At 36.1% G+C, this 12,373-nt stretch overlaps 2 protein-coding genes across 2 annotated transcripts; both read left to right on the forward strand.

Moving 5' to 3' along the window:
- The first annotated feature begins 36 nt into the window (after window positions 1-36).
- Window positions 37-5,062, forward strand: LOC101889524 (cytochrome P450 CYP12A2-like). Its single transcript, XM_005179996.4, has 5 exons — window positions 37-303; window positions 368-777; window positions 3,585-3,701; window positions 3,761-4,211; window positions 4,320-5,062. Exons 1-5 carry the CDS (start codon window positions 202-204, stop codon window positions 4,923-4,925), a joined length of 1,686 nt encoding a protein of 561 aa, XP_005180053.1. The 5' UTR covers window positions 37-201; the 3' UTR covers window positions 4,926-5,062.
- Window positions 5,063-8,532: 3,470 nt separating this feature from the next.
- On the forward strand, window positions 8,533-12,132 carry LOC101890931 (cytochrome P450 CYP12A2-like). Its single transcript, XM_005180005.3, has 5 exons — window positions 8,533-8,690; window positions 8,757-9,151; window positions 10,680-10,796; window positions 10,854-11,304; window positions 11,370-12,132. The coding sequence occupies exons 1-5, from the start codon at window positions 8,607-8,609 to the stop codon at window positions 11,955-11,957; spliced, it is 1,635 nt and encodes a 544-aa protein (XP_005180062.3). The 5' UTR covers window positions 8,533-8,606; the 3' UTR covers window positions 11,958-12,132.
- The last annotated feature ends 241 nt before the right edge of the window (window positions 12,133-12,373 follow it).

A 12,373-nucleotide genomic window follows, 5' to 3' on the forward strand; every position in this document is an offset into this window, starting at 1 on the left:
TGATTAGAAACAAAACAATTTTTGATCCACTGTGCATCGTATGAAAAGCGTTCATCTACCTTTTATCAAAAAGCTTTAAATTGTAATTCTTTTTTTAATAGTTGATATTTTTGTTTTGACCACTTAGCGAACTATTGTGGAACAAACGAGTTAAAGTTGTTAAGCAGTATTATTGGAGAGCAGCTTGAAACCAAACGCAAAATGTTAAAAGGAAGGATTTATACAATTTCCAGAATTAATTTTAATTCTGGGAAACTATTTCCTATAAATGTTACTGCTAGAGGTCTAGAGGAAACAAAACAAGTGCGAAAATAATTTTAAAAATACAATATATTGTTAAAATAAATAAAAAAAATGTCATTTCCAGCAACGTCAACGCTCAACGGTTGCAGCTGCATCGAATATAGAAAAACCGCTGGAGACGGAGTTAGGGAACAACAGCGCGCAAGTGGAATGGGATAAAGCAAAACCTTTCGATGAAATACCCACCATGGGTGCCTTGCAATTTCTTATGAAATTTCTTCCTGGGGGAAAATATTCGAAAATGGACTCTTCGCAAATGATGTTGGCCTTCCGCGAAGATATTGGTCCGATTGGTCGTTTGAAAATCTTTCCCGGTAGACCATACATTGTCTTCACACATAATCCACAAGATTTTGAAAAGGTTTTCCGCAACGAAGGCATTTGGCCTGTGCGTCCTGGTTCCGAAACATCCTATTATCATCGAAGTGTACATCAAGCTAATTTATTTCAAGGAATTGAGGGTCTAATCGGAACGTAAGTGTTTTGATAATTTATTTTGTTATTATACTCCAAATGCATTATATTGCAAATTGTTAGAAAAATATTTTCTTATGCCCAAGCGTATTTGTGTATGCTCGCGAGAGAGTGAGATAATGAGAAAATGATAAACAAATATTACAAGTCATTTTGTTTATTTAAATTGATAGCGATTAATAGTGAGTTTTAATAATATTGATACCCGGCACAATGGGTGGCGACATAGCTTTGATGACAGCAGAAATTTAAAATTATTATAAACCTAAAATTTAAATTAAAAAATTGTGTCCTTAAGAATAATTTACCTTTTGAAAACATCTCGTACATCAAACTTGAAGATTAAGGCATGATAGTAGTTTCCCAAATAACAGCTACACCACCTGAATTCGTTCAAAGAACCCTGCTACAACTCGACCCACTCCGTCTGGTAATTTCTTCATAATCCACGGAATGTTATATAAATTAACTGAGCAAAGAAGCATACTTGGTGAAATAACAAAAAAACTACAACAAAGTCAAACGCCATAATTGTTACATCTTTTTTTTTAATGTTATTGAATGAAAGCAAAAAATGTCGGAAATAGCATCACATCATAGAATTAAATTTAAATTTGTTCAATTGGTCACCTTTGGCAGGAATTATGGCCTTCAAACTGCCATCATACGCTGCCCGAATGTTGCTCTGCGGTATTTTGGCCCATTCTCTGCGAAGCGCTTGCTTGGGGTGATCGACACTTTGGTATTTTTGAGTGCCAACCTTGCTTTTCAAAATACTCCAGACACAATAGTCCAACGGATTGGTATCCTGAGATCTGGGTGGACATGAAGCGAGGATCCTCATCTAGTAACCATTCTTGGTCTGCGGCCAAAATGTTCCTGTGCCCAAGGCTTTTATACACCCTCCAGAATATTTTCGCGATAATAATTGGCGAACTAATAACGGCAGTTATTTTGATGCCACGGTCGATTAATACGAGCGTAGAGCGACCATTGGCCCGTCCACTTCAATGACGTCGGGCTACGCTACCAGTACGACGGTAAAGAGCGACGATACGAGACACAAAATATTTATTCACATTTAAATGCTGGAGTGCTCTAACGCTCTATTTGTGGTTTTCCAGCCAAATATAAAGAAATCCCACTATCACGCTTGAATTCCATCACGAATAACTTTTTTTCTGGAAAATTCTCACCAAAATGCTGTTGTACGCTTGTAAACAATATAATGAATTGTCACTGGAATAATTTTAACAGCTGTTTAAAAATGACAGCAGTGTGACCCTGTATATATGCGTAAAAGATTTTGTCCTCTTCTGATTTTCATATCAATGATCACTTTTATTTTTAGATATATTTTACTTTTGTCGGAATACTATTTAATAGTTACAATAGAGAATATATATAAAAAAAGATTGCTACGATTCTCTTTAAAGAGATTTTGAAAAAAGGACCAAAAGTACAGCTTTTGTGGACTGACTTGTGGGTTACAATTTCCATAAATGTAATGATTACAAGAAGTACTAATCCTTATATTTCAGAATCTATCAGTGAAGGTAAAATAAGTTGCCTTGTGGTGCAAACTATTAAAATTTTGTTTTATTTCCTCTCAATTTCTCTCTATGTACATATCCATAGTTTGCCCTCTCTTTAACATACACTCTACGCTTTGATCAAAATGGTCTTGGTGATTTCAGTCCTCATTCGCTCTCTTTGTTTTGATAACGACTTCTCTCTCTCTCTCTCTCTCTTGTTAACCGATTCTCCGCAGTCTAGAAAGGGTTTTTTTATAGACGAGCTGAAAGGGAGTCTTTTATACACGAGGTGACAAGGAGTTTTTGATATACGAATTGACAGGGAATCTCTGATAGACAAGCTGACAGGGAGTCTTGGATTGACGAACTGAAGAGAATTTTTAAAGACAAGCTTAAGATAACCGAGCTGAAGGAAGTCTTTGATAGACTAGTTGACATGGAGTCTTAGATAGGCGAGCTGACAGGGAGTATAGACGAGATAGACGGAGGGAAAGAACCCTTTGATTGGCGAACAGAAAGGGATATTTGAAGACGAGCTTATTTGACGAACTGAAGGGAATCTTTAAAGACGAGCTGATGATAGTCTTCGATAAACGAGTTGGCAGGGAGTCTTTGATTGGCGAGCTGGCAGGGAATCTTTGATTGGCGAGCTGGCAGGGAGTCTTTGATTGGCTAACTGAATGGAATCTTTAAAGACGATCTGATGGGAGTCTTTGATTGACAAACTGAAGGGAATTTTTAAAGACAAGCTAATGATAAACGATCTGAAAGAAGCCTTTAATATACGAGCTGAAGGAAGTCTTTAATAGACGAGCTAAAAGGGAGTCTTCGATAGACGAGCTGATGGAAGTCTTTGATTGTCAAATTGAAGGGATTTTGTAAAAAAGACAAGCTGATGGGAGTCTTTGATTGACAACCTGAAGGGAATTTTTAAAGACAAGCTGATGACAGTCGATCTGAAGGGGATCTTTGGTAACCGAGCTGAAGGAAGTTTTTGATAGACGAACTGAGAGGGAATCTTTGTAGGCGATCTGACAGGGTGTCTTTATAGACGGGCTGAAAGAGAGTTTTGAGAGACGAGTAAAAGGGAGTCTTAAGAGACGAGTTAAAGGTAGACCTGAAAAACTATTTGAACGGGATCTTCAGAGAGTCTAGAGAGACCAGTTGAAGTGATCCTTGATAGACGAGTTGAAGATATTCCTAATTTTTTGGAACTATAATATCATCATGCTCATTTATCATGATCACTTATTATTTTTTTTTATCTTACAGAAATGGTGAAAAATGGGGTACCTTCCGATCAACTGTCAATCCCGTTTTGATGCAACCAAAAAATGTGCGCTTGTACTTTCAAAAAATGTCTCAGGTCAATAAAGAGTTTATGGAGAGGTAAAATTCCAATAACAACTTTCACAACAATTTACTGCAACTGTTTATATTTTTTTCAGAATCCGTCAAATCCGTGACCCCCAAACCCTGGAAGTTCCCGGCACGTTCGAGGAAGAAATCAATCGCTGGACATTAGAATCAGTGTCGGTGGTGGCATTGGATAAACAATTGGGTTTATTAACAACGAATCGTGATGATCCTGTAACGAGACGTATGTTTCAAGCTTTAACGGATTTCTTTACATATTCGGTGGAAATAGAATTTAAGCCCTCAATCTGGAAATTTTACAAGACGGCGACATTTATGAAACTGATGAAAAGCTTAGATGAAATTACAGAGATAACAAAGAATTTTGTCGAAGAGGCCATACAGCGTCTAGAGGCGGAACGTGAGAGTGGAACGCCAGAGAAACCTGACAATGAAAAAAGTGTTTTGGAGAAACTCATTAAAATTGATAAGAAAATTGCAATGGTCATGGCCATGGATATGCTGATGGCTGGTGTGGATACGGTAAGTTGGAAAAATCTTTAAAATATGTATAAAGAAGGTTCTGAATTATTCGATATGGATGACATTGAAATAATTACTAATTAAAAAAAAACTATTATTTTTTTGCAGACCTCCTCCACATTTACCGGAATTCTTCTGTGTTTGGCCAAAAATCCAGAGAAACAGGAAATCTTGCGCGAAGAAGTCCGCAAACTTTTGCCCCACAAGGATTCAGAGTTCAATGAGACCGTTTTCAAAAATATGCCCTATTTGAGGGCCTGCATTAAGGAATCGCTACGCATGTATCCCCTGACTGTGGGTAATGCACGCGAACCAGCAAAGGATGTGGTTTTAAGCGGCTATCGCATCCCCAAAGGAACTCAAGTTTCAATGGTATTTACTTCCTTGTTAAAGGACGAAAATCATTTCGCACGAGCAGGAGAATTTTTACCCGAACGATGGTTGAGAGCTTCTAACGAGCCTCAGGCCAACACCTCCGAGTGTCCACATGCATTGAAGGCGAGCAATCCATTTATTTATTTACCTTTTGGTTTTGGTTCACGTAGTTGCATTGGGCGCCGCATTGTCGAAATGGAACTGGAGTTGGGTGTCGCTCGTTTGATACGTAATTTTCAGGTGGAATTCAACTATCCCACAGAGAATGCCTTCAAGGGTCTTTTGATCAATGTTCCCAATATTCCATTGACATTTAAATTCACTGATGTTAGAGATTAATCAATTGAGAATATGGAGCATTGCTTGTTTTGCTTTGATTATAAAAGAGTTATTTGTATTGTTAATTAATATTACTTATGTTGATAAAGGAAACAAATAAAAGTTCTTATTAATTTTCGTTGTAATCTAAAACTCAATAGCTTAGAAAAATAATTAGCTTAGAAAAAATTTGTTGTCAGAACAATTGAGAAGTGGCCATGGATATTTTTATGGCGGTTTTTGATAGGATTGGTATGACAAGTATATTCGGCATTTACGTCCATCCTCTTTTGTTTGGTCAGAAATCGGTAGAAACAAGAAATTTTACTTAAGGTAATAAAAAGTAGAGCTACGCAAACCTGCCAACGGATAGTCAAGGAGACACAAGCATAAATCGTACCCACAACACTGTTTAAGGATGGTAATAAATGTCCATGAAGTGACTAATGGCTCATCTTCATAAGGTAACCACGCCCATTCAGTTTTGGTTTCCGGAGTTGCGTCTGCCGGCGTATCCTTGAAATGGAACTGGAATCGTGTATCGCAATTTCCAGGTTGAATTTAACTACCCCACCAAAAAGGCATTTACAAGTCTTTTAATAAATTGTCAAAATATTGGAAAATTAAATTTGCAGATTGATGAGGTATTGTGGTGTATAAAATAAATAGTGGAGTAATAATTGTATAATACATACCTCGATCACTTATAGCATCCAAAAAATTCTGAAATGAAGACATAATAAAAAAATAAAAAACTGTCAATGTTTAGAGACTACGATTTGTAAGTATTAACAAGTAAAAAAGCAGTAAGTTCGGCCTCGAATTAGGACATTTTCAAAAAAAAAAAAAAAAAAATCCATTAAAAATTCTGTTAAAATCTCGGAAGGTGCCGATATATGGGGGGATTAACGATATTGTGGACCTATATAGACAAATCTATGTCTAGGGAAAAATTACTCACAAATAAGACAATTCCGTTTAAAAATGTGGCAAAAATCATCAAAATACCGAATATCGGGGGGTACCGTTATATGGGGGACATACGATATCGTGGACCTATATAGATAATTCTCAGCCAAGGGATAAACTACTCACAAAGAAATCCTTGTGTGGATTTTCATACAATTCCATTAGAAAAGTGACTTAAATCATCGAAATACCAAATATCGGGGGGTACCGTTGTATGGGGGTTATACGATATCCTGGACCGATATAGCCCATCTTCGAACTTGACCTGCCTGCAGACAAAAGACAGATCTGGGCAAAATTTTAGCTTCCTATCCTAATTCGTTTAGCTTGTAGCGTGATTACAACAGACGGACAGACCGACGGACGGACAGGGCTAAATCGTCTTAGAATTTTACGCTGGTCAAGAATGTATATACTTTGTTGGGTCTAAAATGATTATTTCGATGAGTTACAAACGGAAATTAATATACCCTCCATACTATGTATGGTGGAGGGTATAAAAATTTTTATAAACCACTTTGGTCGAGAAATTCTTTAAATTACCCCAAAGAAATCGACGATATTTTTGGTAAAGAGTCATGGATTGAGTAAAATACCTGGAATCCCGCTTTTGAACATATTCTTGAGCTGAACATATCGCAATATTCCATTCGGCAAATATTAAAAAATGAGCCATTGAAATTCCAAAAAGTGCAAGAATTTACACCGCAACATAAAGAAAATAGATCCAAAAGAGCTAAAGACTTCCTTTGGTTGGCCGAAAGTGGTGAACTGCCGAATTTGGTTTTCTCCGCTCGTATTAATCGACAGTGGCATTAGAATTAATGCCGAATATTATTGCGAAAATATTCTGGGGATGTATTGAGTCTTGGGCACGCAAACATTTTTGCCGCAGATCTTGGACATTCCAACAGGACTCAGCACCATCGCACTCAGCACACGCCACCCAAGATGTGTTACAAAATGAGATTCCTCGCTTCATTTCCAGCTCACAATAACCACCAAAATCTCGGGCAGCGAGTGAGTGGCAAAGGTGACCAATTCGAACAAATTTTGATTTCATTCAAATTTTTTTTTTAAAAATATGTAAAAATTATGGCCTTTGACTTTGTTGCAGTTGTTTTTATCGCACCCTGTATTGGTATGGGAAAAATTACAAAAAACAAAAACCGAACATTAAATCCAAGTTTATGCGAAATTACATATTTATCTCAGGTTTCTGTTTGAGAGAAATACTTAGATGTAGCAAGTTGCAAAGAATCACTAACTTGTTTCGCAAGTCATGACAGATAAAAGTATTGAATATTTTGACCCTTTGTGGGTGAGGTACAAGAAGGTCTTTGCAGATATATATCATCTTCACAACAGATCTTGTGTTAGCAAAAATATTTTTTTGTGTAAAAGAGAAGAGAGTTTGATGCTTATTTCGCTTTCTTTGAGCGTTTTGTTTATCAAAATTCGATCAATGGTCTGATCTCTAATGTTTTATATCACATCCTGTGTAAATAGAAGTATTGAGATGTACCAATTCTGAATGATATTGGATGTAAATTTTGCTTTTTTTTGAGCTTTATGGATATTTAAAATTTTGGCCCTTTATGGGGGAGGTACCAGAAGGACCAATATATTCCATTATAATATTAATAAAAATATTGTGATGTGTGATGTAAGTTGAAGACAATCGGACTATAGATGAAGTGGGCCGAAATTGTCCATTTTCGCACCTGACCTGATGCAAATATTCGGATTTTCAAAGTTAGAGCAAAATCAGATTATCCTTTCACTTTCTGTGCAGCAAAACATTTTTTATTTTTTTTTTTTATTTATTTATTTATTTTTTTTTTTTTTAATGCTACCTTTTGTGGGGAGGTAACAGAAGGAGTGGGCCGGTATTGCCTATCTCCGAACTCGATCTATGTTTGATAATAATATAGCGATGTACCAAGATTGGACCAAATCGGATACTCCTTTCGGGAGTTATCGTGCTCATCAGCCAGACAGACAGACGGGCGGATGTTCTGAAACGGATTTTAGTCCAATGAGACTTAAGGTCTAAAACCCTTATTTCTATGAGGCACGTTTTGGCCGGATGAAATATACCCCCGCTGAAGGTATAATAATCATGAATCGCATAAGTCTAATTCCGAATTTCCCAATATTAATTTCAATATCTTTAATCACAGATAAAAAATATATGAAAATATGCAAAGTTGTCGGAACATCGAAAAAAATCTTAATTTTATGAGAGAGTGGACCTTATTATGCATTTTTACATCTGATTTAAGCATAATGCAAATACGTTCGAGTTGTCGTATCAAATAATATGTACCCTCTGCTGTCATAATGCTGAGGGTATTAAATAAGTGCAAATGCGGATATTTAAAAATTTTGGCCCAAAACACTCTCCACACTCATTTGAATAGCACATACAAGAATTTTTGAGAGACAAGCTTAAAATGGCAACGATACACAGAACCATTGTTTATTGCGTGAATACATTTAATTGAATAATTTGTTTAATGTGTTTTGTTTTCGTAATCATATTCATAACAAGTACGAAACTACGAAGCCAGATACAAAAGAAAGACAAAAATAGCACAACAAATATTGAAAAAAGCTTTAGTGTTTGAGAGAACAGAACACTGAGCGTTATGCATTATGCTCAAATATTTTCTAGACACCAATATTAGATCAGTGCTTGGCCGAACTCTGTGCAATAAACTATTGAATAAAATGGTCACAACGATGATTAAATCTCCAAACTATTTGTTTGGAAATAAGCAAAAATACTCGTTATTGAAAAAGAAATTATGTCAAGTAAGAGAAGTAATTAAATATAAATTGTTAATTTCATTATTTTTTTATGGATTTTTAATATTTAAGTTTCGATTCTTGGCATCACAATCCACCAACTCAGTGCGGGAACCGGAATCGAAAAATTCCTTCACACAACAATGGCAAGCGGCTAAACCATACGAAGATATTCCTACAATGCCACCCCTGAAAATGTTGCTAAATTTTTTACCCGGAGGAAAATTTGCCAAACTTGACATTTCCGATATGTTTATGGCATTGCGTTCGGAATTGGGTCCGATATGTAAGATGAAAGGCGTATTTGGTCGACCCGATATGGTCATCACTCATAATCCCCAGGATTTTGAAACGCTGCTACGAAACGAAGGTGTCTGGCCCAATCGTCCCGGTTCGGAGGGTCTGAGCTATTATCGACGTGTTCATCGTGCGGATTTTTTTCAGGGCGTCGAGGGACTAATTGCCTCGTAAGTTAAAAAAGGGCATTTGAATAGATGTTTTCATATCTTTTATTAAAAAAAAAAAAATTGCGCCATGAGTAGTAGACTAATACAAGAGACCGTTTAGAGAAAATCTCTATATCTTCTAAGAGAAAATATAGAGATCTGGAGTTTTTTCTCTTAGAAAGGATCTTGATTTATAAATCTTGTCTTCGAAGATCCTCCATCTGTGAGATCTTGCTATTGTTAATACAGAAATATTTTTGTAGAAGATCATCTTCTAAAAGACTTGGAGATTTTTGTGATATTAAGATTATTTTTAGAACAGATCTAGATATCTTTTTATAGCAGGTCTGGACTTCTTCTTTTAGAATGTCTAGAGATCCTTTATAAAAAATATCTTAAGATCTCTTCTTAAATGATCTGGAGAACATCAGGAGATCTTTTCTTAAAAGATGTGCACATCTGCTCTCAGAAGATCTACATATCTTCTCTTAGGATGTTTAAAGTCCTTCTCTTCGAAAATCAAGGGATATTTCCTCAGAAGTTCTAGACATATTCAATCAGATCTAATTGTCTCTCAGAATATGTAGATATATTCTCCCAGAAGATCTAGAGATCTTCTCCTAGAGGATGTATGTATATATTCCTCCAGTAGATCTAGAGATTTTTTCCCAGAAGATGTAGAGATATTCTCTCAGAAGATCTAGAGATATTCTCTCAGAAGATCTAGAGATATTTTCTCTCAGAAGATATAAAGATCTTCTTTCAAAAGGTGTAGAGGTCTTCTTTCAGAAGATCTAGATATCTTCTCTCAGAAGTCTAGAGATCTTCTCCTAGAAGGTTTCGAGATCTTCTCTCAGAAGATTTAGAGATATAGTCTTTAAAGAGAGAGATCTTCTCTAAGAAGATCTAGTTGTCTCTCAGAAGATGTAGATATATTGTCCCAGAAGATCTAGAGATTTTCTCCTAGAAGATGTATGTATACATTCCTTCAGAAGACCTAGAGATCTTCTCCCAGAAGATCTAGAGATCTTTTCCCAGAAGATGAAGAGATATTCTCTCAGAAGATCTTGAGATGTTCCCTAAGAAGATCTAGAGGTATTCTCCCAGAAGATCTAGAGATCTTTTCTCAGAAGGTTTAGAGATCTTCTCTCAAAAGATTTAGAGATCTACTCTTTAAAGATGTAGAAATCTTCTCTTTAAAGATGTAGATGAATTATCTTGGAAAATCTGGAGATATTCCCTCAGAAGATCTGGAGGTCTTCTCTCGGATTCTCTGAAGGCAACATTTCACATGAAGATATGCTCTACGAAGTTCTAAGGGGGGATCTTGAGAGATCTTCCCATAGAGAATTTCCAGAGATCTTTCTATAGAAGATTCCTAGAGATCTTCATATCTTCTTCCTCGAGAGATTGGGAAATATGATTAGAAAAGATCTGTAGATCTTCCTATAGAAAATCTGTAAGTCTTTTCATAGGAAATATAAATAAAATAAAATAGGATAAAATAAAGCCAAATACTCTCAAATTTTGTTACACCAATTCATTTTAGTCAAGGCGAACAATGGGGTTCATTTCGTACCAAAGTTAATCCGATTTTAATGCAACCCAAAAATGTACGCTTGTATATGGACAGAATCTCACAAGTCAACAAGGAATTTATAAAAAGGTAAGGTCGCCCAATTAAAGTAACAACTTCATCACGCATTTGCCTATTACATTTCAGAATTATTGAAATCCGCAACCCAAACACTAACGAAGTTCCTGAAAATTTCGAAGAAGAACTCAACTTGTGGGCTCTGGAATCGATTTCGATTGTGGCTCTCGATCAAAAATTAGGCCTTTTAAGTGGCAAACGCAATAATCCAGAGGTTCGCAAATTATTCCGCCTACTAATCGATTTATTTACACTTTCGGTAGATATTGAATTTAAGCCACCAATTTGGAAATATTACAAGACAAAGACCTTCAGAAAGATGATGAAGACAATGGATGGTATTACTGACATTGTCAGCCGTCATGTGGAGCAGGCCATAGAGCGTATTGAAAAGGCGGAGCTAAATGATTCATCTGCCAATGGCAACAGAGAGCCAAGTGTGTTGGAGAAATTAATAAAAATCGACAAAAAGGTGGCCACCGTTATGGCTATGGATATGTTGATGGCGGGCATTGATACGGTTAGGGGACATTTGTTAGACCATATATTAAATTAAAAAAATATTAATTCCTTTTTATCCAATAGACCACATCTGCCTTTACCGGCTTGCTCTTGGTTTTGGCAAAAAATCCCGACAAACAGGAGAAGTTACGTGAAGAAGTCATGCGGTTATTACCCCACAAAGACTCCGAATTTGATGAGCAGACCTTCAAAAATATGCCCTACTTGAGGGCCTGTTTAAAAGAGTCTCTTCGCATTCATCCCTTGGTCTTGGGCAACGCTCGTGTCTCTGCGACAGACATGATCTTAAGTGGTTATCGAGTACCAAAGGAAACACAAATTATGATTGTTTACCTCTCGCTTATCAACAATGACAGTTATTATCCCAGATCGGGGGAATATTTACCTGAACGTTGGCTCCGGTCGGAAGTAGAAAATGAGGAAAATCCCATAAAACCTCGCAGCGCCTTTGTAAATTTTCCTTTTGGATTTGGTGCTCGCAGTTGTATTGGCCGTCGTATTGTTGAAATGGAAATGGAACTGGGCATAGCCCGTTTGGTTCGGAATTTTCATGTGGAATTTGACTATCCCACGGAGAATGCCTTTAAAACTCTACTGTTTAGAGTACCCAATATTCCGCTGAAATTTAAATTCACTGATGTTGAAAATTGAATAAATTCGTAAGAGAATATAAATAAATAATGGGGAAATTAATATACAAGTTTATAAAAGTTCGAGGATGTAACAAAAAATTGGAACACAATAAACGCTCGTGCATTTTTAAAAATTTGATTGAATGCCTATATAGGTTCGTGAATTTAAAAAAATGAACGACAATAAACGCTCGTGGATTTTTAAAAATATCTCTGAAAGACTATAAACGCTCGTGTTTTTTTTTAGCTCGCGGTTTTATTTAATTTTTTATTTTTGAAAACCAATAAACGCTCGCGGACTTTTTAAAAATATTTTTGAAAGATTATAAACGCTCTTGGGTTTTTTAAAAATATTTTTGAAAAATTTTAAACCCTCGTGTTTTTTTTTTTTTGAAAGACCACTAACGCTTGTGGATTTTTAAAAATATTTTTGAA

Source organism: Musca domestica, unplaced genomic scaffold, assembly GCF_030504385.1.
Source record: "Musca domestica strain aabys unplaced genomic scaffold, Musca_domestica.polishedcontigs.V.1.1 1, whole genome shotgun sequence".
Classification (NCBI taxonomy): Eukaryota; Metazoa; Arthropoda; class Insecta; order Diptera; family Muscidae; genus Musca; species Musca domestica.